The sequence below is a fragment of the Mizuhopecten yessoensis genome, unplaced genomic scaffold (genome assembly GCF_002113885.1).
Source record: "Mizuhopecten yessoensis strain PY_sf001 unplaced genomic scaffold, ASM211388v2 scaffold5193, whole genome shotgun sequence".
Classification (NCBI taxonomy): Eukaryota; Metazoa; Mollusca; class Bivalvia; order Pectinida; family Pectinidae; genus Mizuhopecten; species Mizuhopecten yessoensis.
The window spans coordinates 247,105-270,917 of record NW_018405926.1 but is presented as its reverse complement, the minus strand read 5'-3'; the positions used below and the strand labels follow the sequence as shown (position 1 = coordinate 270,917).

Genomic DNA, 23,813 nt, shown 5'->3' with positions numbered 1-23,813 from the left:
CCTCGCCACCACTCTAAAGAGATAGTTATAGGTGTAAATGTATATACTATGAACCTTGCCACCACTCTAATCTTGTAAATGTATATACTATGAACCTTGCCACCCCTCTAATTTTGTAAATGTATATACTATGAACCTTGCCACGACTCTAATTCTGTAAATGTATATACTATGAACCTGGCCACCACTCTAATTCTGTAAATGTATTTACTATGGACATTGCCACCACTCTAATTTTGTAAATGTGTATACTATGAACCTTGCCACGACTCTAATTCTGTAAATGTATATACTATGAACCTGGGCATCACTCTAAAGAGATAGTTATTGGTGTAAATGTATATACTATGGACCTTGCCAGGACTCTAATTTTGTAAATGTATATACTATCAACCTTGCTACCACTCTAATTTTGTAAAAGTATATACTATGAACCTGGCCACCACTCTATAGAGATAGTTATAGGTGTAAATGTATTTACTATGAACCTGGACACCACTCTAAAGAGATAGTTATAGGTGTAAATGTATATACTATGAACCTGGCCACCACTCTAATTCTGTAAATGTATTTACTATGAACCTTGCCACCACTCTAATTTTGTAAATGTATATACTATGAACCTTGCCACGACTCTAATTCTGTAAATGTATATACTATGAACCTTGCCACCACTCTAATTTTGTAAATGTATATACTATGAACCTTGCCACGACTCTAATTCTGTAAATGTATATACTATGAACCTGGCCACCACTCTATAGAGATAGTTATAGGTGTAAATGTATTTACTATGAACCTGGCCACCACTCTAAAGAGATAGTTATAGGTGTAAATGTATATACCATAAACCTTGCCACCACTCTAATCCTGTAAATGTGTATACTATGGACCTTGCCACCACTCTAATCCTGTAAATGTGTATACTATGAACCTTGCCACCACTCTAATCCTGTAAATGTGTATACTATGAACCTTGCCACCACTCTAATCCTGTAAATGTGTATACTATGAACCTTGCCACCACTCTAATCCTGTAAATGTGTATACTATGAACCTTGCCACCACTCTAATCCTGTAAATGTGTATACTATGAACCTTGCCACCACTCTAATCCTGTAAATGTGTATACTATGAACCTTGCCACCACTCTAATCCTGTAAATGTGTATACTATGAACCTTGCCACCACTCTAATCCTGTAAATGTGTATACTATGAACCTTGCCACCACTCTAATCCTGTAAATGTGTATACTATGAACCTTGCCACCACTCTAATCCTGTAAATGTGTATACTATGAACCTTGCCACCACTCTAAAGAGATAGGTATAGACAATCCTCGGAGACTAAAAATGCAACCAGCACTGTCTATCACCTTGCTTCTTGAAAGTTAAACGTTTCACGTACACAGAGGTTATTTCACCTTTAAGATTCGGTAATTCAATTGTAGACACAAATGAACTACACTGCATAATCCCGCAGTTTTGTCCTTCTATTTCAGCACACATCGTTGATGCTAGTGACCAAACTTTGAAAAATCAAATTGTCTAAACAACTGTTAAAACAGTGAGAGGATCAGAAATGAGTTTGATGTGAAAGGAGAAAATAAGAAGGGATAAGTTCATAAAAGTGAAAAAAATGGAATTACGTTCATGTCCAAAGAATTGGAATGATAAACAAATGATAGTCTTTATGAGAAATTTAGAATGATATCCGTTGTGAATTAACTGGATCGGTAACCAATTTGAGGGAACAGTAATACTAATGTTGAAGGATCGTACTTATGTTCAATGAGAGTGGAGAATAATTATGTTTACTGTAAGAGGTTTAAAACAATTTCCAATGTGAGACGAATGGAATGATGCTCAGTGTTAGAGGAGTAGAATAGTGTTAAGTATGAGAGGAGCAAAATGATGTTCAATTTGATAAAAGGATAATGACGTTCAATGTCAGAGTATAATTATTAAATGTTAAATGTTAGAGGAGTAGAATGATATGCATTGTTAGAGGAGTAGAATGATATTCAATGTTAGAGGAGTAGAATGATATTCAATGTTAGAGGAGTAGAATGATGTTAAATGTGAGAGGAGTAGAATTATGTTCAATGTTAGAGGAGAAGAAGGATATTCAATGTTAGAGGAGTAGAATGATACTCAATGTTAGAGGAGTAGAATGTAGTTCAAGGTGAGAGGAGTAGAATGATGTTAAAAGTGAGAGGTATAGAATGATGTTAAATGTGAGAGGAGTAGAATGATGTTTAATGTGAGAGGAGAAGCATGAAGTTCAGTGGGAGCAGAGTAGGGTGATGTTAGATTGGAAAGGTGTAGAATTATGTTTAATGTGAGAGGAGAAGCATGATGTTCAGTGGGAGCAGAGTAGGGTAATGTTAGATTGGAGAGGTGTATAATGATGTTAAATGTGAGAGGAGAAGCGTGATGTTAAATGTGAGAGGAGAAGCATGATGTTCAGTGGGAGCAGAGTGGGTGATGATAGATTGGAGAGGTGTAGAATGATGTTTAATGTGAGAGGAGTAGAATGATGCTAAATGTGAGAGGAGAAGAGTGATGTTAAATGTGAGAGGAGAAGCATGATGTTCAGTGGGAGCAGAGTAGGGTGATGTTAGATTGGAGATGTGTAGAATGATGTTAAATGTGAGAGGAGAAGCATGATGTTCAGTGGGAGCAGAGTAGGGAGATGTTAGATTGGAGATGTGTAGAATGATGTTAAATGTGAGAGAAGAGGCATGATGTTCAGTGGGGGCAGAGTATGGTGATTTTAGATTGGAGAGGTGTAGAATGATGTTAAATGTGAGAGGAGAAGCATGATGTGCAGTGGGAGCAGAGTAGGGTGATGCTAGATTGGAGAGGTGTAGAATGATGTTTAATGTGAGAGGAGTAGAATGATGTTAAATGTGAGAAGAGAAGCATGATGTTCAGTGGGAGCAGTGTAGGGTGATGTTAGATTGGAGAGGTGTAGAATGATATTAAATGTGAGAGGAGAAGCGTGATGTTCAGTGGGAGCAGAGTAGGGTGATGTTAGATTGGAGATGTGTAGAATGATGTTAAATGTGAGAAGTGTAGAATGATGTTAAATGTGAGAGGAGAGTAGGGTGATGTTAGATTGGAGAGGTGTAGAATGATGTTAAATGTGAGAAGAGAAGCATGATGTTCAGTGGGAGCAGAGTAGGGTGATGTTAGATTGGAGAGGTGTAGAATGATGTTTAATGTGAGAGGAGAATCATGATGTTCAGTGGGAGCAGGGTAGGGTGATGTTAGATTGGAGAGGTGTAGAATGATGTTTAATGTGAGAGGAGAGTAGGGTGATGTTAGATTGGAGAGGTGTAGAATGATGTTAAATATGAGAGGTGTAGAATGATGTTAAATGTGAGAGGAGAGTAGGGTATTGTTAGATTGGAGAGGTGTAGAATGATTTTAAATGTGAGAGGAGAAGCGTGATGTTCAGTTGGAGCAGAGTAGGGTGATGTTAGATTGGAGAGGTGTAGAATGATGTTTAATGTGAGAGGAGTAGAATGATGTTAAATGTGAGAGGGGAGTAGGGTATTGTTAGATTGGAGAGGGGTAGAATGATGTTTAATGTGAGAGCAGAGTAGGGTGATGTTAGATTCGAGAGGTGTAGAATGATGTTAAATGTGAGAGGGGAGTAGGGTATTGTTAGATTGGAGAGGTGTTGAATGATTTTAAATGTGAGAGGAGAAGCGAGATGTTCAGTGGGAGCAGGGTAGGGGGATGTTAGATTGGAGAGGGGTAGAATGATGTTAAATATGAGAGGTGTAGAATGATTTTAAATGTGAGAGGAGAAGCGAGATGTTCAGTGGGAGCAGGGTAGGGTGATGTTAGATTGGAGATGTGTAGAATGATGTTAAATGTGAGAGGGGAGTAGGGTATTGTTAGATTGGAGAGGTGTAGAATGATGTTAAATGTGAGAGGAGAAGCGTGATGTTCAGTGGGAGCAGGGTAGGGGGATGTTAGATTGGAGAAGAGCGGAATATTTGACTGGAGCAGATGGGTGTACTAGAAGGACGTATGGTGAAGTGTTATACATTTTCTCTAACCAAATTTTAAAGGTACAAACACTTTTTGGTGTCTTAGGTTCATCTTTTATCATGAGAAGAGTAGAATTATGTTGAATATGCGTAATGAAGAATGGGATATGAGGGAGTTAACTGATATTCCAGGTGAGGGGACATACAGGGTGTTTACGGTAAGGGGAGAAGAAGAGCGAGAAAGCGTAAAAATATCACAGATATAGCCATTCTAGCACATGTATATACATATCATATAGGTTATACAAGGCTTTTGTTCAATTTAGATTTTGAACACTTATAAGGAGAAAAGAGAAGGGATATAGATACCAAATATGCATATTTATATAAACATTACTTGTAATTGTGAAAAAATAAAGACATCAACACATCCATTTATTTTAACCATTTAATGGATTTGAGATAGCATTGGGTACTGTACATATAAAAATAAATATATAATCGTAAAAATACATATAATTTCATAATGAACATTGAACGTGATGATAACAAAGTTAATCCCGAGTCCCAGTACATGTTCATTGTGTTTGTTTTAAACCAACAATAACATACTCGCGTACAACTCAGGATCTCGAAATATTGCGCATGCGTTGTAATCGATATAATGAATAGAGGGCCAGCCTCGTGTATCATGAAATGTGAAATCGTGGACTTAAAACGATGACGATGAAATGTCATTTCCATATCATCTCATCCAAATTTGCATAAAGCCACAATGACAAACATTGAACCAGCTTATCACTACTACGGGTTTACCATATAAGGTCACTCGTTTTGCATAAGGTCATTAACAATTTGCATATTCTTATATAAAGACATTTTCGGTATCGGTAAGAAATTACTGGTAAATTGAATATTGTTTCGCGCTTGTCGAACAGACAAACTGGGCAGACATTATATGAAAAGTGATCGGAAAAAATGTCACAGAGTGTCCAAAAGAATGATAAGAGCCATATATATATAGCTGTCACGACACAGCTCCAAAGTCGCCGGAATATGTGGCCGAGAGATTTAATAAGTCTGTGTCTGAGGGATGTCCTGGCACCCACACTTTAGCACACTGTTTGTTATCTACAGTTCGCACGGGGTTTTGATCCACATGGTCCCATGATAAGGAGTGTCCCATGTACTCCATGGCACCGTCAGGAGAGCTGGCATAATCTACAATAACAAGATAAGAAAATTCTGTTATAAGTCGGCAGATTTTAAAATGACCGTTCAAATGTTCCAGCATACACTTTTTAAGAGAACATATTGTTTTCTGGTTTCAACAAGTAAATGTATATAAATTGTAAGACATTGTTTTATATCGTAGCGTTATCTTATCACTTAGTCGAGTTGATGAATTTGAAAGTCACTTGTTTAGATTTATTTTTTAATGGTGATCTTTTCTGTATTTTTTAAGAATCCCTGTCCCCCTGAGAGTGATAGTATAACAATATTAAGTCAAAGGTTCGACTCGCGATCTAAACCCCACTGAATGTGTAGACTCAGAGCGATCTAAACCCCACTGAATGTGTAGGCTCAGAGCGATCTAGACCCCACTGAATTTGTAGACTCAGAGCGATCTAAACCCCACTGAATGTGTAGACTCAGAGTGATCTAAACCCCACTGAATGTGTAGACTCAGAGCGATCTAAACCCCACTGAAAGTGTAGACTCAGAACACAGTTGTTTATTTATTTCATCTTTATTTTTATTTTTTAATGAAAGTCCCGCAAGGTATCTGTTTCTTTTCAGAAATGATTTATTAAAGCTATAGTCATGCCGGAAAAGTCGGTTCTAATGCGTGGTTACAGATCTTTGGCGGTGGTAGGGGGATCTTTGGCGGTGGTAGGGGGATCCTGAATGCCGTTTCTATATTGTGCAAGCATTATTGAGCTTGTTCCAGCCGAGATTCGTTTCGTAAATATCCAGGAGGACGTTTTCTTATGCTGTCTATGTATTCATGAAACCGTTCTCATGCTCAAGCATGGCTTTCGTGCTCAAGCCTTATTTCTTATTATGTTTATAAATTAATAGTACAATCTTATTTCGTCAATGATTTGAAAAGAGAAAAACACTTAATGCTGAATACTTTTTTGAAAAATTACATTTGATTTTTTTTATCACTTGACATGATTTAAGTGAGTTACAAGAAAGTTGGTTTGAGCACTAAATCCATGCTTGAGCATGAGAACAGTTTCATGAATACGGGCCCAGGTACGTCGGTCCCCAGATTTGACAGGGAACTAGCCTCAGCAATCGTTTTCGAGGAATTTATAGGGGTACAACAAGAATCAAAATGTCGCTTGAGTGGAATTTAGAAAGTTACAACCTGAGTAAGAAATGTCGCTTGAGAATAATGCAATCGATTTGTTGTTTGTGCGTTTGCTTCAATGGTAGTACAGCTATCCAGCAGACGAAACGCAATGGGAAACTAACATACCATGATACAATTGCGTATAAATGCAACAATTCAGGTCATTAGAAAATATCAACATGGCGATGGAAAAAATCCGGAACTAATGTATAAATAAACATAACATAGACCGGTAATTTCTAAATTGTAACACGGACTCTTGTAAGGAAACCGGATATTGTTGTTAATGAATATCCTCTCTACACGGGTATTACCAATTATACAGCAACTCAATGCTCAACAGTGAGTTCGAGAGCTTATGTAAACACTTATCATGTGGAATATTTAAATTGAGAACAAGCCATAGAGATCGGTGGTATGATAAAATCGATACATTAGGACGGTTTGTTGATATACGGTTCTCAAACATCGTTTCAAGTAAGGCGTTTTCTCCTTTCGGTCCACACGTTCAAACAAAATCGATTGTCTATGAACACTTCAAATATCAATATGTATTAACGCCCAAATGTGTAAAACGGTATTCAAAGCTATGACAAAAAAAAACAATAATACAATTCAACTTGGATCTATCGTATTTCAGCATTATTAAAATATTTATTTTTGAATTTTGAAAATGAATGTAATGCATTTTAAAAATGAATAGAAAAGTTCGTTAAACTGTTATTTTGTGTGTGTTTTACTAAAGACCGGTACTTATAAGTCATACCGCCGCGGAATGAATGCTAAATAAATCCTAGATCATTCCGTATTCCGACTTCGTTTTTTCAGTTATGGTGATAGACAATGATGGCGCGTGGCACTCGTGTGCCAGGCATAAACAAACGATAACACGTGACCAGAAAACCCAATCCTGTTCGTCAAGATTGTTAGCTTATCAGCTTAAGAAAGGTTTGCTGTATATAGCTATTGCGTACAATAGGCAGTTGTTGACACAAGTTCGGCTCGAAGTTACATTCTTTATTGAACAGTATTTCTAGGTTTGACGCTGTTGTTACATGTACATTCATGAGATATGTATCTTGCTATTTGTTAAAATACCAGTGATCGACACTGATACTGCCACGCTGATAACTTAGACTTCATATCAAACAAAACATATTACTGGCCTTGGTAAATAAATTCGACGCTGCGCACCAGGGACCGTACTCGTGAAAAACTTAGCATGCTCAAATTCAGATTCTCTGCTCAAGTCTAGTTTTTTTGTTTCGGCGATGAATTAATAAAAATATCACACCTTGTCAATAACCTGCAAGAAGTTTGAAGAGATTGGAAGCTGACTGTCGTTTTCGAAGTTTCTACTTCACGGTTTGATCGTTCTACATGATTAAAACACGGAATACCTGTTTGAGCAGGATAACAGTTGCATGAATACAGGCTCAGATTTAGAGATACATTTCATGATTCATTTAGAAAAATCGCATACATTCCGATTTAGTTTTACTTTTAGATTAAGTGCAACGTTTATCTTTTGAGCAATTTTACCATATTTTGTTAAAATCGAGTATATATGGAGTATAAATGTAAAATTCAAAAACTTCAGTTCAAAATATTGCTATCAACTAGATGTGTTTTACATTTTATTATTATTTATAGATTATGTCGATAACATACTCTCTCATGTTCAAACAGTAAAGTAAAGCACCAAGTACGGCATAAAAAAAACCTACAGAATGTCATTATATTACCATCATCAGAAAACTAACTAGAACAAAACTTACCATCAAAATGACAGCGAACGATGACCTTCTCTTGTGGTCGGTTAGATTTGGAGTACTGACTGTCTTGAGAATATTCACTGCTGGTTTCAACCATGTCCGCAAGATAACCTATATATCTAATAGCTAATTTCAAAGTGTCCACTTTCGACAATCTCCTGTCAGCATTGACGCTGGTAGGGATACTTTCTCTAAGAATGTCAAAGGCATCATTGATAGATTTCATGCGTCTTCGTTCTCGTTGGTTTGCTGCTGAGCGCTGCTGAATTTTCCTTCCGGGGCGCTTGCCATTTTTTGTCCGTGGCGGATGTTCCAAACTGAAACTTTCCGTGTCCGATTCATTCGTAGAACAAGGCGATTCTAAACTATCCGCATAGTCTACAGTCGGATCATAAAAGTCCAAAAAGTCGTCTTCGATACCGTATAAATACGTATCCATCTCCATATTTGTAATTGCTTTTTGTCTTTTCTATAATTTTAGTATAGAAACACACTCGTAAATATTTGCCGAGTCGATGATATCTGAATTCGATATTAACAGACGGACACACTTACTGTCATATCCGCTCGTGCCCTTAGTGCAACAAGGAGTTAAAATATCGATAGCAGGCACCGAGAGTTCATTATATCTCTAACGCTGTCAACAGTTCACACGTGGCTACCGGTCCAGACAGCCAATCAAAACCGAGGCGCGTGTTAGAGTTGACATGGGTATACTATCTACCTGTAAACCCGCTACCTAAATACAGTTAGCTTTAATAGTTCGTGTGCGATATGTCAAATCCATTTAAATCGATCAATTTAAATGCAAGGCCCCGCCTACTGGTGTTTTGGTTGGTAATAACGTTTACAGGGGGCTTTAAAGCGCAGGTAAATCTTCGCCCGTACTGATAAACCCCTCCCACCTGTATGTCAGCTTTGAATTAAGATATGGATGGTTGATACTACAGAGGTTGACAACAGTTTTAACGGGTACTTAGACAAGACATCGCGCTGTTACATGTGACAGGGCACCGTTATATTTAGAGGGATAACGCCAAGGTGTGGTCTCACCCGTATGTACATATACATGTAGTACTACAATGCACTGTGTAGATTATAAATGACGCGTGCCTACATTTGGGCGCGTGGCCTTATCTCTACATTTCTTATCATAGGATTTAACACAGAACGGTCGTGTCACAATATAGATAGTCTAGGACACAAATACACAGACAAACAAAAAGTCAGATGCATTGAGCCCGTTGAAACTAAACCAGATTCACTCACATCTGTATATGCCAATATTTGCCAGTATAAATGAAACCAGAATTATTGTTTTATTTTTCCTAACTTTTCACATCAGACACGTATTGTAATTGTCCAATTTTTTGAATTCGTATTCAATAGATATAACTGCAATAAGATTGTACAGTGAAAATTATTATCTTTGTGATTTAAGTAGGTATTTCGTATATTTTTCATTTTATTTCAAGAATACATGTATCGGATTTCAAAGATTAAAAGATTTAGCTTTTTAACATTTTAAATACCATTACATCGATACCGCGATACCGAGACATTGTGTAATTTCACAAACCACTTTAATTGGTTTGAAACGAGACTTTAACAGAACACTATTACTTCTAATATTGAGAAATGAAATTGCATGCTTAAACTACAAACAACATTTTAACCAAAATATGATCTATTTATTCAACAAATTGAGACAGAAAAAAGACAGGTACAATATAAGAGTTTCTTACACGGAATAAACTATATTTGCACGCCACGTATGTAATTATACAAACGGAATATGATATATACATCTATATACACCACGTACACATTGTATGAATGTGTACAAGCGGAACATATAATACGTCAAAGAGCAGCAGTATTTACTTCTGAATATAGCGCTACTGGTGCTAGTGTTAAAAATATGCTACAACTTTAATTTGTAAACCAGTGTCATCCATACAGTGGACGAGAACAACATGCAAAAGTGAAAATACTGTATGTGGTACACTTTGTATGTTTAAATGATAGCTTTACGACAACTATACGTAGTTTTGAACGAATCCTGTTATGCTTTGTTATTCTCAGCTGCTGTGTGTTGCCCAAACTGTATAGACTACGTACATGCGTGATTCTCATTTTGTTCATCTTCCGTAAAAATTTAGATAAAAAACACTCTTCTTTTTTTCAAAACGCTACCATATAACATTGTGCTACTTGGGGTTTTTTTTCTTCATTTTCTCTGACAATTTCAAAAGTCAACCCATTGTTAAATCCCAACTAATATGTTTTGAGGGGAATCAAATGGAGCTGTCTCCTATTTACTGCGGGCTGGAAGTCAACGCTAGGCAACAGTTACAGACACACACTTTTAAAAAACAGACAATATGCATGGTTTGTGAAATTCTTAAGATTCGTGAATATTACATATTTTATCAGACAACCCGACTCGCACGGAAAGTGTGGCGCCTTAAAGGGTCTCTTGAATTAGTCTCCCATGCGTATACCTAGGTCAAGTGAAGAAGGTTATAAATCTATCGTCTTAGCTTCTGACAATGCCAACGGTACTGTCAATTTGTTCACGTTGTCAGACAGGGGGCGATTATATGAACGGTGTTTTTCAGAAAGTTTGTTTTCTCAATTGTTCATTGAGTGTCCTTATCCGCGCTTTATAAGTCATTATACATGTAAAACACCTCTCGTTGTATGTTTGGAAAGGAAAATGGGCGGAGGTTGGGAGAGGGAAGGGGGAGGGGAAGGATCAAGGGTTTCGCCTGTTGTAAATGTCATATCATTTGTATTATCAGACGGGTATTTGATCGTGACAAATTGATTTAGTCAACAGAATGACGTCCCGATATGTTTTGTTATATTACAAAAATTGTCAAACACATGCTTAAATTAAAAAAATAATAAACGTTTTATTCCCCCTAAAATCATTAACACTTAATTTCCAAAGGGAAAATATGCATTATCTATTTAAGTTTTCTGTTGATAACCCATATACAGTAACAAAAACATAATTACATTTCTAATAATCACCAGAAATACCAAAATCAACCCAAAAGTCCGATATACACATCAAGTACGTATACTATATGTGCATGTATGTGTATTATACCAATTACAAATATATTTCTTTGTCCATGCCCATGTTCCACTCCACCTGTACCACCTATGTGGATTGTTATTATGTAATGCACAAAGGCATTTTTGTCTATTGCTTAATAAAATATATGTAATAAATATAAACAAGATTTTAAAAAAGCCCACATTAAACCATTAAAACAGTTCCACATTACAAAGCTGAAAGATACTTTGGTTGGGATAAGACACGGGTAGGCGCTAATCCCTTTTCAATATCAGATTTAAAATCAACATAAAGCATAATTAACGTTTTGTTACTGTTGGGGATATATTGTTACGATTGGGGATAGTTTGCTACTGTTGGGGATCGTTTGTTAGTGTTGGGGATAGTTTGTTACTGTTGGGGATAGATTGTAACTGTTGGGGATCGTTTGTTACTGTTGGGGATAAGTTGTTACTGTTGGGGATAGATTGTTACTGTTGGGGATAGTTTGTTACTGTTGGGGATAAATTGTTGCTGTTGGGGATAGATTGTTACGGTTGGGGATATATTGTAACTGTTGGGGATAGTTTGTTACTGTTGGGGATATTTTGTTACTTTTGGGGATATATTGTTACTGTTGGGTATAGTTTGTTACTGTTGGGGATAAGTTGTTACTGTTGGGGATAAAATGTTACTGTTGGGGATATATTGTTACTGTTGGGGATAGATTGTTACGGTTGGGGATATATTGTAACTATTGGGAATAGTTTGTTACTGTTTGGGATCGTTTGTTACTGTAGGGGATAGTTTGTTACTGTTGGGGATAAATTGTTACTGTTGGGGATTGATTGTTACGGTTGGGGATATATTGTAACTGTTGGGGATAGTTTGTTACTGTTGGGGGTAAATTGTTACTGTTGGGGATCGATTGTTACTGTTGGGGATAGGTTGTTACTGTTGGGGATAGATTGTTACTGTTGGGGATCGGTTGTTACTGTTGGGGATAGGTTGTTACTGTTGGGGATAGATTGTTACGGTTGGGGATATATTGTAACTATTGGGAATAGTTTGTTACTGTTTGGGATAGTTTGTAACTGTTGGGGATCGTTTGTTACTGTCTGGGAAAGATTGTTACTGTTGGGGATAGTTTTTTACTGTTGGGGATAGATTGTTACTGTTGGGGATCGTTTGTTACTGTTGGGGATAAGTTGTTATTGTTGGGGATAGTTTGTTACTGTTGGGGATAAGTTGTTACTGTTGGGGATAGATTGTTACTGTTGGGGATAGTTTGTTAATGTTTAGGATAAATTGTTACTGTTGGGGATATATTGTTACTGTTGGGGATCGTTTGTTATACTGTTGGGGATAAATTGTTACTGTTGGAGATAGATTGTTACGGTTGGGGATAGATTGTAACTATTGGGAATAGTTTGTTACTGTTTGGGATCGTTTGTTACTGTTGGGGATAGTTTGTTACTGTTGGGGATAAATTGTTACTGTTGGGGATAAATTGTTACGGTTGGGGATAGTTTGTAACTGTTGGGGATCGTTTGTTACTGTCTGGGAAAGATTGTTACTGTTGGGGAATAGTTTGTTACTGTTGGGGATAGATTGTTACTGTTGGGGATCGTATGTTACTGTTGGGGATAAATTGTTACTGTTGGGGATAGATTGTTACTGTTGGGGATAGATTGTTACTGTTGGGGATAGTTTGTTACTGTTGGGGATAAATTGTTACTGTTGGGGATAGATTGTTACTGTTGGGGATAGATTGTTACTGTTGGGGATAGATTGTTACTGTTGGGGATAGATTGTTACTGTTGGGGATAGTTTGTTACTGTTGGGGATAAATTGTTACTGTTGGGGATAGATTGTTACTGTTGGGGATAGATTGTTACTGTTGGGGATATATTGTTACTGTTGGGGATATATTGTTACTGTTGGGGATAGTTTGTTACTGTTTGGGATAAATTGTTACTGTTGGGGATATATTGTTACTGTTGGGGATCGTTTGTTATACTGTTGGGGAAAAATTGTTACTGTTGGGGATAGCTTGTTACGGTTGGGGATAGTTTGTTATACTGTTGGGGATAGATTGTCACTGTTGGGGATCGTATGTTACTGTTGGGGATAAATTGTTACTGTTGGTGATAGATTGTTACTGTTGGGGATATATTGTTACTGTTGTGGATTGTTTGTTACTGTTGGGGATAAATTGTTACTGTTGGTGATAGATTGTTACTGTTGGGGATATATTGTTACTGTTGGGGATCGTTTGTTACTGTTGGGGATAAATTGTTCCTGTTGGAGATATATTGTTACTGTTGGGGATATATTGTTGCTGTTGGGGATCGTTTGTTACTGTTGGGGATAAATTGTTACTGTTGGAGATAGATTGTTAGTGTTGGGGATAGTTTGTTATACTGTTGAGGATAGTTTGTTACTGTTGGGGATAGATTGTTAGTGTTGGGGATAGTTTGTTATTGTTGGGGATAGTTTGTTACTGTTGGGGATAGATTGTTACTGTTGGAGATCGATTGTTACTGTTGGGGATATATTGTTACTGTTGGGGATAGTTTGTTACTGTTGGGGATAGATTGTTACTGTTGGGGATAAATTGTTACTGTTGGAGATATATTGTTATAAATTTTACATAAATTGAACTGTTGGGGATCGTTTGTTACTCTTGGGGATACATTGTTACTGTTGGGGATAGATTGTTAGTGTTGGGGATAGATTGTAACTATTGGGGATAGTTTGTTACTGCTGGGGATCGATTGTTAATGTTGGGGATAGTTTGTAACTATTGTAGAATAGATTGTTACTATTGGGGATAGATTGTGGGAAATACATTGATGAATTCCTAAGAAACAAGAAAAATGGACATTAAAATATGTTGGCAGTAAACGAAATGGCAATCAAAACGAGGGGCATTATATTGAAGTTTTACTGTACATGTATATGTGGTGATATAGTGTAACTAATGCACTGTTCATTAGAGCTGTAACCACACGAATTTCTATATATATACATGCGGTTCTGTTATTTATTCAAGTTTTCCGTCTTCTCTGAAAATCACGTAACATCACGATGGCAGTGACCGCGAACTGAATTGGAAAACAAATAAAGTTACACACTATCGTCTGTTATAATAAGATTAGAATAGTAAAACTCCGACATAATGCCACTGTTTTTGTTTGCCACCTCGTTTACCGCCAACATATTTCAATGTCCCTTAAAGCTCGTTTTCTTAAGAATTCTACTATACATTTACCTCAATTCATCGCCAAACCCCTTTATAACCTCAAATGTTGTTCTGGACAAACAATGGCAGTATAACGATGTAAAACAGTATTATAAACGAATTTCGGCCCGCACTGGGTAAGTGAATGCCCACATATAAGAGAGTAGAAAAGAATCGCAATATACATTTATTGTACTTTTTTGGGGGAAACATGTTTCTTTGTTTCTCCGAGGTTAATCTTTGAGGGAGAGTGAAACATGATTAACTTTGAGGGAGAGTGAAACATGATTAACTTTGAGGGAGAGTGAAACATGATTAACTTTGAGGGAGAGTGAAACATGATNTGAGGGAGAGTGAAACATGATTAACTTTAAGGGAGAGTGAAACATGATGAACTTTGAGGGAGAGTGAAACATGATGCACTTTGAGGGAGAGTGAAACATAATTAACTTTAAGGGAGAGTGAAACATAATGAACTTTGAGGGAAAGTGAAACATGATTAACTTTGAGGGAGAGTGAAACATGATTAACTTTGAGGGAGAGTGAAACATGATGAACTTTGAGGGAGAGTGAAACATGATGAAATTTGAGGGAGAGTGAAACATGATGAACTATGAGGGAGAGTGAAACATAATGAACTTTGAAAGAGAGTGAAACATGATGATTAACTTTGAGGGAGAGTGAAACATGATGAACTTTGAAAGAGAGTGAAACATGATGAACTTTGAGGGAGAGTGAAACATGATGAACTTTGAGGGAGAGTGAAACATGATGAACTTTGAGGGAGAGTGAAACATGATGAACTTTGAGGGAGAGTGAAACATGATGAACTTTGAGGGAGAGTGAAACATGATGAACTTTGAGGGAGAGTGAAACATGATGAACTTTGAGGGAGAGTGAAACATGATGAACTTTGAGGGAGAGTGAAACATGATGAACTTTGAGGGAGAGTGAAACATGATGAACTTTGAGGGAGAGTGAAACATGATGAACTTTGAGGGAGAGTGAAACATGATGAACTTTGAGGGAGAGTGAAACATGATGAACTTTGAGGGAGAGTGAAACATGATGAACTTTGAGGGAGAGTGAAACATGATGAACTTTGAGGGAGAGTGAAACATGATGAACTTTGAGGGAGAGTGAAACATGATGAACTTTGAGGGAGAGTGAAACATGATGAACTTTGAGGGAGAGTGAAACATGATGAACTTTGAGGGAGAGTGAAACATGATGAACTTTGAGGGAGAGTGAAACATGATGAACTTTGAGGGAGAGTGAAACATGATGAACTTTGAGGGAGAGTGAAACATGATGAACTTTGAGGGAGAGTGAAACATGATGAACTTTGAGGGAGAGTGAAACATGATGAACTTTGAGGGAGAGTGAAACATGATGAACTTTGAGGGAGAGTGAAACATGATGAACTTTGAGGGAGAGTGAAACATGATGAACTTTGAGGGAGAGTGAAACATGATGAACTTTGAGGGAGAGTGAAACATGATGAACTTTGAGGGAGAGTGAAACATGATGAACTTTGAGGGAGAGTGAAACATGATGAACTTTGAGGGAGAGTGAAACATGATGAACTTTGAGGGAGAGTGAAACATGATGAACTTTGAGGGAGAGTGAAACATGATGAACTTTGAGGGAGAGTGAAACATGATGAACTTTGAGGGAGAGTGAAACATGATGAACTTTGAGGGAGAGTGAAACATGATGAACTTTGAGGGAGAGTGAAACATGATGAACTTTGAGGGAGAGTGAAACATGATGAACTTTGAGGGAGAGTGAAACATGATGAACTTTGAGGGAGAGTGAAACATGATGAACTTTGAGGGAGAGTGAAACATGATGAACTTTGAGGGAGAGTGAAACATGATGAACTTTGAGGGAGAGTGAAACATGATGAACTTTGAGGGAGAGTGAAACATGATGCACTTTGAGGGAGAGTGAAACATGATGAACTTTGAGGGAGAGTGAAACATGATTAACTTTGAGGGAGAGTGAAACATGATGAACTTTGAGGGAGAGTGAAACATGATGAACTTTGAGGGAGAGTGAAATATGTTGAACTTTGAGGGAGAGTGAAACATGATGAACTTTGAGGGAGAGTGAAACATGATGAACTTTGAGGGAGAGTGAAACATGATGAACTTCTCTTTTCTTATCTTTTCGTTTCTGATTTGGAGAAATCCCTATGTAAGACATTTTACATTATTTAAACACCATACCGTTATACGAGTAATGATAATACAGTAAGCCACCTGGTATACACACAGATATAACTGTCATTTGTTTCAAAGAACACCTATGTGTTACGTACTCTGTAAACAAAATAAGTATGTACGCCATTCCGGAACAGCGAATAGTATCCCTTTGCACCTAGCTGTGATGGAGAGGTTGGTTAATAGCTAACATATCGACACAGTGGTTTCGCAAATAAAGCAATGAAGGACAGACTTATCACACTAAGATACAAAACAAATATAATACAGGTACTTTATAAACCGTTCTGCAGCTATTATGATCAATTGAATAGCCTAACTGTATACACAAAAGTCAATATAGGCCGAATGAAAAAACGATTGGAGCATTTGTTACAGAAAGTCAACAGTTGTCGTGTTAAGTAAATTTGTGCTTTATGAAAGGGGTATAATATAAGCCTTAATTAACATCATGTGTTGATCGTCGCGTTTACATGGACTTTTAATTCCTCTTTTAGGTTGGTAGCCTGGCGTCCATTTCTTTGGAAATCTTTTTAATACTGAAAACTTTCTTAATTTCCTGTGTACGTTGTTATGGCTAATAACATGTGAATTCTATTAACTATTCTTTCCGGCCACATGTTACTTACCGCTTATGGTATAGGGGAATTTCTGCTATTTATCTGCCCGCCAAATGTTCCGCCTTGAAGTTTTTTGGGTTTTTTTAAATTGCACATGTTCATCTGTACCATTTTCGAAGTGGTCTTAATAAATTGAAATAGAAAAGTACTAATTAATATAAAAAAAAGATTATGCGATTAGGCACAAGTTATATCAACATTACAAAGGCCCTCTCCACAATAAATTTTACATAAATTGAGAAATAGCATAATTTGATCACAATTAATACCATTTGTTCATACAACAAATGAAATAATATAACAGATATAAATATGATGAGTTCATGTCATATCACATTAGCTTAACCTTTGGCTGGATTTTATGTTCTTTATGTGTGTATTTGCCTCTGACATTGTATGACATCCGGGTCTATTTAATATAATTTATGACTTAATTTGACTGGATTATCCCCGTAACTTTAATGTGCATTTCTGTTTTTGCAATGAATAATGTACATTTTTTAATCACCTCAGACAGGGATATCCCAGTGCTAGATGTTCTTATAATGTCCGATCTGTCTGGCACCTTTACGCGACATTATTTATCCGCTCGCTAATGAAAGTGATACACTCGTACATATTTTATTCTGTTATTTTGTAATATGTATTATTTTGGTGTTTAAGATACATAATATTGTAAATAAAACATAATCTACACTGTTAAATATGGTTTCTTCCTTGTTAGGACAGACTACATTGTTTACGTGCATTCTGAAAACGTCACCATCTCGTCTTCTCTTTATGCAGCGCAACCTTAGTGCATCAATTTCGTCGCAGGTGCGGTGTATTGGGTTCACAATCAAAAGCTTATCATATGTTACCGTTAGGAAAGTGTGACAAAAAAGCAAACAATATTTCCTATGTGATGCAGACAGAAAACCCTGAACGTGCTTAACTTCAAATATCGTATCCCTGGGCTGACATTTCCCTGTCTACATCACATAGATTATATTAGTCAACTCTATAAAATATGAGATGTTTATCATAGTGTTTGAACTAGATCTTATTGAGTCTGAATAGGTTTTAATGCATTTCTCAGTCACTCAACTTTTATTTTAATTTTAACATCCAGTATTGAATGTGCATTGCTGGAATCGCAAATATAATCAAATAGTTGTGCTAATCTTGCTTTTCGCAGTTCAAAACACTTAGATTAATTGACAAAAGACCAAGTTCACAAAAAATATCGGCTTAGTTTCATTGGGATGGAATAAAAGTTTAAATGGTTACTTAAAGATTCAAAATTTCTTGGGACTTTACAACATTGGGCTGCTGAATATACTCCAAATATCGCTTTAGCGTTTAGGACTTTTCAGATAAAGCGGTCCCTTTTTTTAAATTACATTTCAACTAATGTACTCTAATAAACAGTATCCCCAGGATCAACCATAGCTAGGGGTTGTAACATCGGCATATTTACACTTGACCGGTATCACTGACCAAAACATACGGTCAAGTGATGTCCAGCCTGTAGGCATGCTGGTCATTTGTAAACAAAGTCACGAAGTGTGAGAGTTTAATGACTTTGTAACCCTCCCAGGTCTGTGTCGAATATTTGCTAACGTCCTCGTGTTGAAATTAACACCGTTTATCAATGATTTGAAGAGTCACAATGGCGTGTCTTGTCATTCGGAACGCTTCGGGTATCTCTAAGAAGGGACAAATGCTGTTCCAAATGCTTTCCTTTTTTTCAATCCTTTTCTTAAACGTGTATTTATATAAGTTTTGTGTTAATTGTTCGTTAGCAGACTTTTCTTTATACAGGTATTTCTGTATTCATATCTTAAGCTTCTGTTGGCGTGCATATTGTTAAAAGAAGCCATCAATTTAACGCTGACGTTTACTAATCAAAGATTAACGGTAATTTTAGAAATACAATTTACCTGTGCTCGAGTTATCTGCTTTTTGACAGGTATGCGTATCTAGTAAATTACAATTTAAGAGGAGCGAAGTGATAGCAATTGACCCAACAGGACAGGTGAGGACTTACCTGTAATCTAGTTAAAAACCTCAGGTGATAAATTGGTCAGCTTGGTATCGCTACAAAATACAACGTTAGACCAAAAATTTAAAAACAGCACTAAATATACAAATGTCTGAATTGTAATATTTGTGTGCTTGAGGAACCATAGTATAGATTTCTACACATGAAACAGTTTTACTATAACTTTAGAAGATTATGTGGGAACTACGCGTACGATGACTTGTAAAATGTCACACTTCTAATCTCAGTCAGAATTTTGACGGAAAGTGATTCTGCGATATATTTTCAAACGTTGTACATAAATGATTGCGTAGAACTTGCCGTGTCAAAAAGAAAAAGAAATGCATTACAATTTCTACTTTGTTGAAAGTAAGGATTGCTAATTTGGATTTTAACAAAACCTACACTTTAACCAATTAACGTAATTCTGCGATATGTTTTCGAGCGTTGTACATAATTTATTGCGTAGATCTGATAACGTCATACACGTACATGTATGTACATTATGATTTTACTTTGTCGTCAGTAACGATTTGGGATTTTTTTCGATTGTAACATATTCTACACTTGAATTAATTGACATACCTACTTGCATCAATAACGATTTTTTTAGTCTCAATCCTAGTTAAGAGCCTTGATTTATTGTGATCGAAAACTTCTTTACTTCTTCTTTACTTGTAAACTATCTCATCACGCATGTGCGCACGCGTGCAGAACTCATCACGAACAAATTTGTAACCTGAATATGCGGAAACAATCTCTATTATAATTGTAAAACAAAAATGTGCAAATGTTTTATATCAATTTACTAGTTCATTACCGTAGAGAATGTTTTGAAATTTTGAATTTTCATGTTGTTTTTTTACTTCTAATCCCTTAATAAAACGGACGCATATTCAGGTATAGATGTTTCGTAAACTGAATAAATATCAGTTATGCACGTTTTCGGAATATCAATAAATATTTTCGTACTGTCTCTTCGCCCAAATGCACGAAAATAGAAAAATAGAAAATAATTGGTCATATCAACTGATTACTCGACAAAGCGAACGGAAGAAGATACGGAGACAGCGATCTGTGAGGACCCGACAATCGGCCGTCAGAAGAGGAGGCGATCTTTTAAGTTTGCTGACAATCATTATGAGGGAATCTAAAGCTCGACACTTGACCCCTGACCTGGCTTTAGGGCCGACTCTTTATCACCTGCTCGCGCTTATCGGAGGGTAAATAATCCTTTGTGTTCTATTGTCACTGACCAGTGGTCAACGGCTGGCCGGAGTATGGTCATCGTGGTCACTGCAAAGAGAGAAATATGTTATTTCCACTTCACGTGCATATTGATTATCGCCAGGAAGTAATATGACTAATAACGGCAATACGAATGCAATTAAATACAAATGTCGCCAACATGTTTTCAGTTAAATTTTACAAATTTCTTAGGCGTGAAAGTATCTTATTTTGCCTTGAGTTAATAATCTGCACTATAGCCTATAACATTTCATGTCGGGAAATTGGCATAATTCCTCAATCAAAATTAAATGCGTTGAAAAATTGTTTGACAAACGAGTGCAGTTCAAAGGATTGTGTTTTACACAGATCTTGCACCAAAGTACTGGCAATTACACGGCCCGTTGTCAGTAACGATCTCTAAATAGGAGATAATGATCACGGATGTACAATAAACCTCTGTGGTCATTTTATGGTCAGCAACAACGCGTAAAATACATAACAAAGGATTCCAGGGAAAGCCGTTTACGTTAGCATTCAAGTTTTAACCGACCAAAAACTAAAAACATGAAGTCTAATATTTTCTGTCTTTTGTCAGTAGGTTTTAGATTACATACAGACATATTATGGTATTAAAGTTTGCTAATAAATATTTACTGACTCCGATGAGCATTAGATAGTTTTTAAAAAAAATGTATATATTTAATCTTCCAAATATGTTTGACACTCAATTTTACTGTACTACATTGACGTTCACGAATAGATAGAAACGATAAATAAAACGTTAACGAAATAATCATTTAAATCCAATCCTGCTTTGTATGTCAACACAACATGCCTGTTAAATCAGAACAAAATAAAACATTTAAAAAAACGTCCATACCAAACTACCTTTAGATTGAACTATTTTACTACTCGGAACTCTTCGGGCCCGGCCACTATAAGTTCAGTCTCGAAAGGTTTCCGATGCACACAGCTGATTAAGTACTAAGAAATCTTCAGATGTTTTTAAGTTCGGTTATGGAATCCTTTGTCTAATGCTAAAAAACTGTAACTATAAGCTTAAAGCATTTGTACATGTATGACGATAGATTTAATGAATCATTGCTGAAAATAGACCTGTAACATAACAAGATGAAATAAAGGAAAATATATCAATCTTTGACGTATGATTACCAAACCTCTCCTTTGACCCTGATCGTATCATGTTCGCTGGCTCAGTTTAACAACATATGTATCAAAAACGATTACATAAATACACTTTTATTTATTTTACATTTACAATAATTATGAAACGAGTTATAATAACGAATATTAATCACTCTTGTTGGCCAAGATGTTAGTGAACGGGGTCCCGTCCTAGTTTGGGAGAGACCGGAGTACCCGGAGAAAACCGGGCAGGTGACCCTATACCTTTTCACGTCCGATCGGGGAATCGAACCCCGGCCGCCGTAGTGAAATGCTAGTACGTTATCCACAGAGCCATCCGCCCACAATGTCGTAAAGATGAATGTATTTGGGAATGTATAGTATGTATGAAAAACGATAAGGGGAATTCTAGTATCTTGTCTGTAGTGTGATGGGGAATTCTAGTATCTTGTCTGTAGTGTGATGGGGAATTCTAGTATCTTGTCTGTAGTGTGATGGGGAATTCTAGTATCTTGTCTGTAGTGTGATGGGGAATTCTAGTATCTTGTCTGTAGTGTGATGGGGAATTCTAGTATCTTGTCTGTAGTGTGATGGGGAATTCTAGTATCTTGTCTGTAGTGTGATGGGGAATTCTAGTATCTTGTCTGTAGTGTGATGGGGAATTCTAGTATCTTGTCTGTAGTGTGATGGGGAATTCTAGTATCTTGTCTGTAGTGTGATGGGGAATTCTAGTATCTTGTCTGTAGTGTGATGGGGAATTCTAGTATCTTGTCTGTAGTGTGATGGGGAATTCTAGTATCTTGTCTGTAGTGTGATGGGGAATTCTAGTATCTTGTCTGTAGTGTGATGGGGAATTCTAGTATCTTGTCTGTAGTGTGATGGGATTTTTCAGAAAGTTAACATTAGGATTTTTTTCTTTCTTTGTTATAATTTTTTTTTTTCTGTAAATTTTCATTGTTGTTTATTTGTTCGTTTTTGTTTTAAAACTAAATTTCAAATGTATGAACTGTCAGTTTTTACTTTAAGACCATATGTGAAGTGCCAGTTTGACAAGGTAGTGGCCACCCTCACCTATCTACCCCCAGGTAAACGTCTTTCAGAGGCAATGAAGCGGTTTAGAGCTTGCATCTGATACAAGTCGTAAAATCACCTGTTCAAAGATGACTATTGATAATTGTAGAAAAGTACATATCTCCTTATGACTGAATCGTCAGTCATAGAGGAGTCATCGACGCGACGAGTGCTCGTGCTACAAATCAATCATCTAGTGACGGAAGCCAGTTCACAAATCTTTAGGAATCGTTAGCCAATTAAATTTGAAGTGCTACGTTCATTGAGAATAAAAAGTTGATATAAAAAGCCGAAGCAATTGAGTTTTATAATTTTGACATACTCACCAATGAAAGATGGAAGTCCGATATCGTTTTGTGTGCCACTGACAAGTTCACTGTCGGAGATGTGTATGCTTTGTCGGATGCTTCGTTAATTAGCCTTAATGAAGTTTATTTGTGCAAGCATGGATACGATGCTAATCAAGAGCTTGTTGGGTACTGTCGGACTATATTAAAAAGGGATTGTTTTCTTCCATTTGTATGATCATTCGCACGCTGTACGGACTGATTGCATCTTTATGGCGTAGGAATAATTCGATATGTAACGACCGCCATGTTGTACACGGTGAAAGGTGCGTAAAGAAAGCAGAACAATTCGGCCAGCTTTTATGCAAACTATTTTTTTTTTACTTTGATTGGAAGAATCAAGAGCGACGTCAGTAATAACATTTAATGTTTTTATGATAATCAAATCTATATCGGTATCTCTGTCAATAATTTAAGAAAACTGATTTAAATATGTCGTGCCAATTTGTGCATAGCTCCACAATGGACGTGTGTTCGACCTGGGTGATACAAGCCTTATCAGTGTTTTATCTCCCGTGATTCTATGTATAAAGAAAGATTGGATACCATTCACGATAGCAAAATCTGCATCTTTTCTTCACCAAGACCACCCAATCTTCGATACACGTGTAGGGATGATTTTTTAAAAGTGCAATTCTAAAAACGACTTTCTCTGAAAGGATTTACCAGTAAAGATAAATTACTCACAGCATCAAAAGT

General features: G+C 36.7%; 1 protein-coding gene across 1 annotated transcript; it reads right to left on the bottom strand.

Annotated features, from left to right (window-relative positions):
• Positions 1 to 4,452: 4,452 nt before the first annotated feature.
• On the bottom strand, positions 4,453 to 8,767 carry LOC110450383 (pancreas transcription factor 1 subunit alpha-like). Its single transcript, XM_021497869.1, has 2 exons — positions 8,145 to 8,767; positions 4,453 to 5,225 (listed from the first exon to the last, which is right to left on the bottom strand). Exons 1-2 carry the CDS (start codon positions 8,584 to 8,586, stop codon positions 5,032 to 5,034), a joined length of 636 nt encoding a protein of 211 aa, XP_021353544.1. The 5' UTR covers positions 8,587 to 8,767; the 3' UTR covers positions 4,453 to 5,031.
• Positions 8,768 to 23,813: the final 15,046 nt, after the last annotated feature.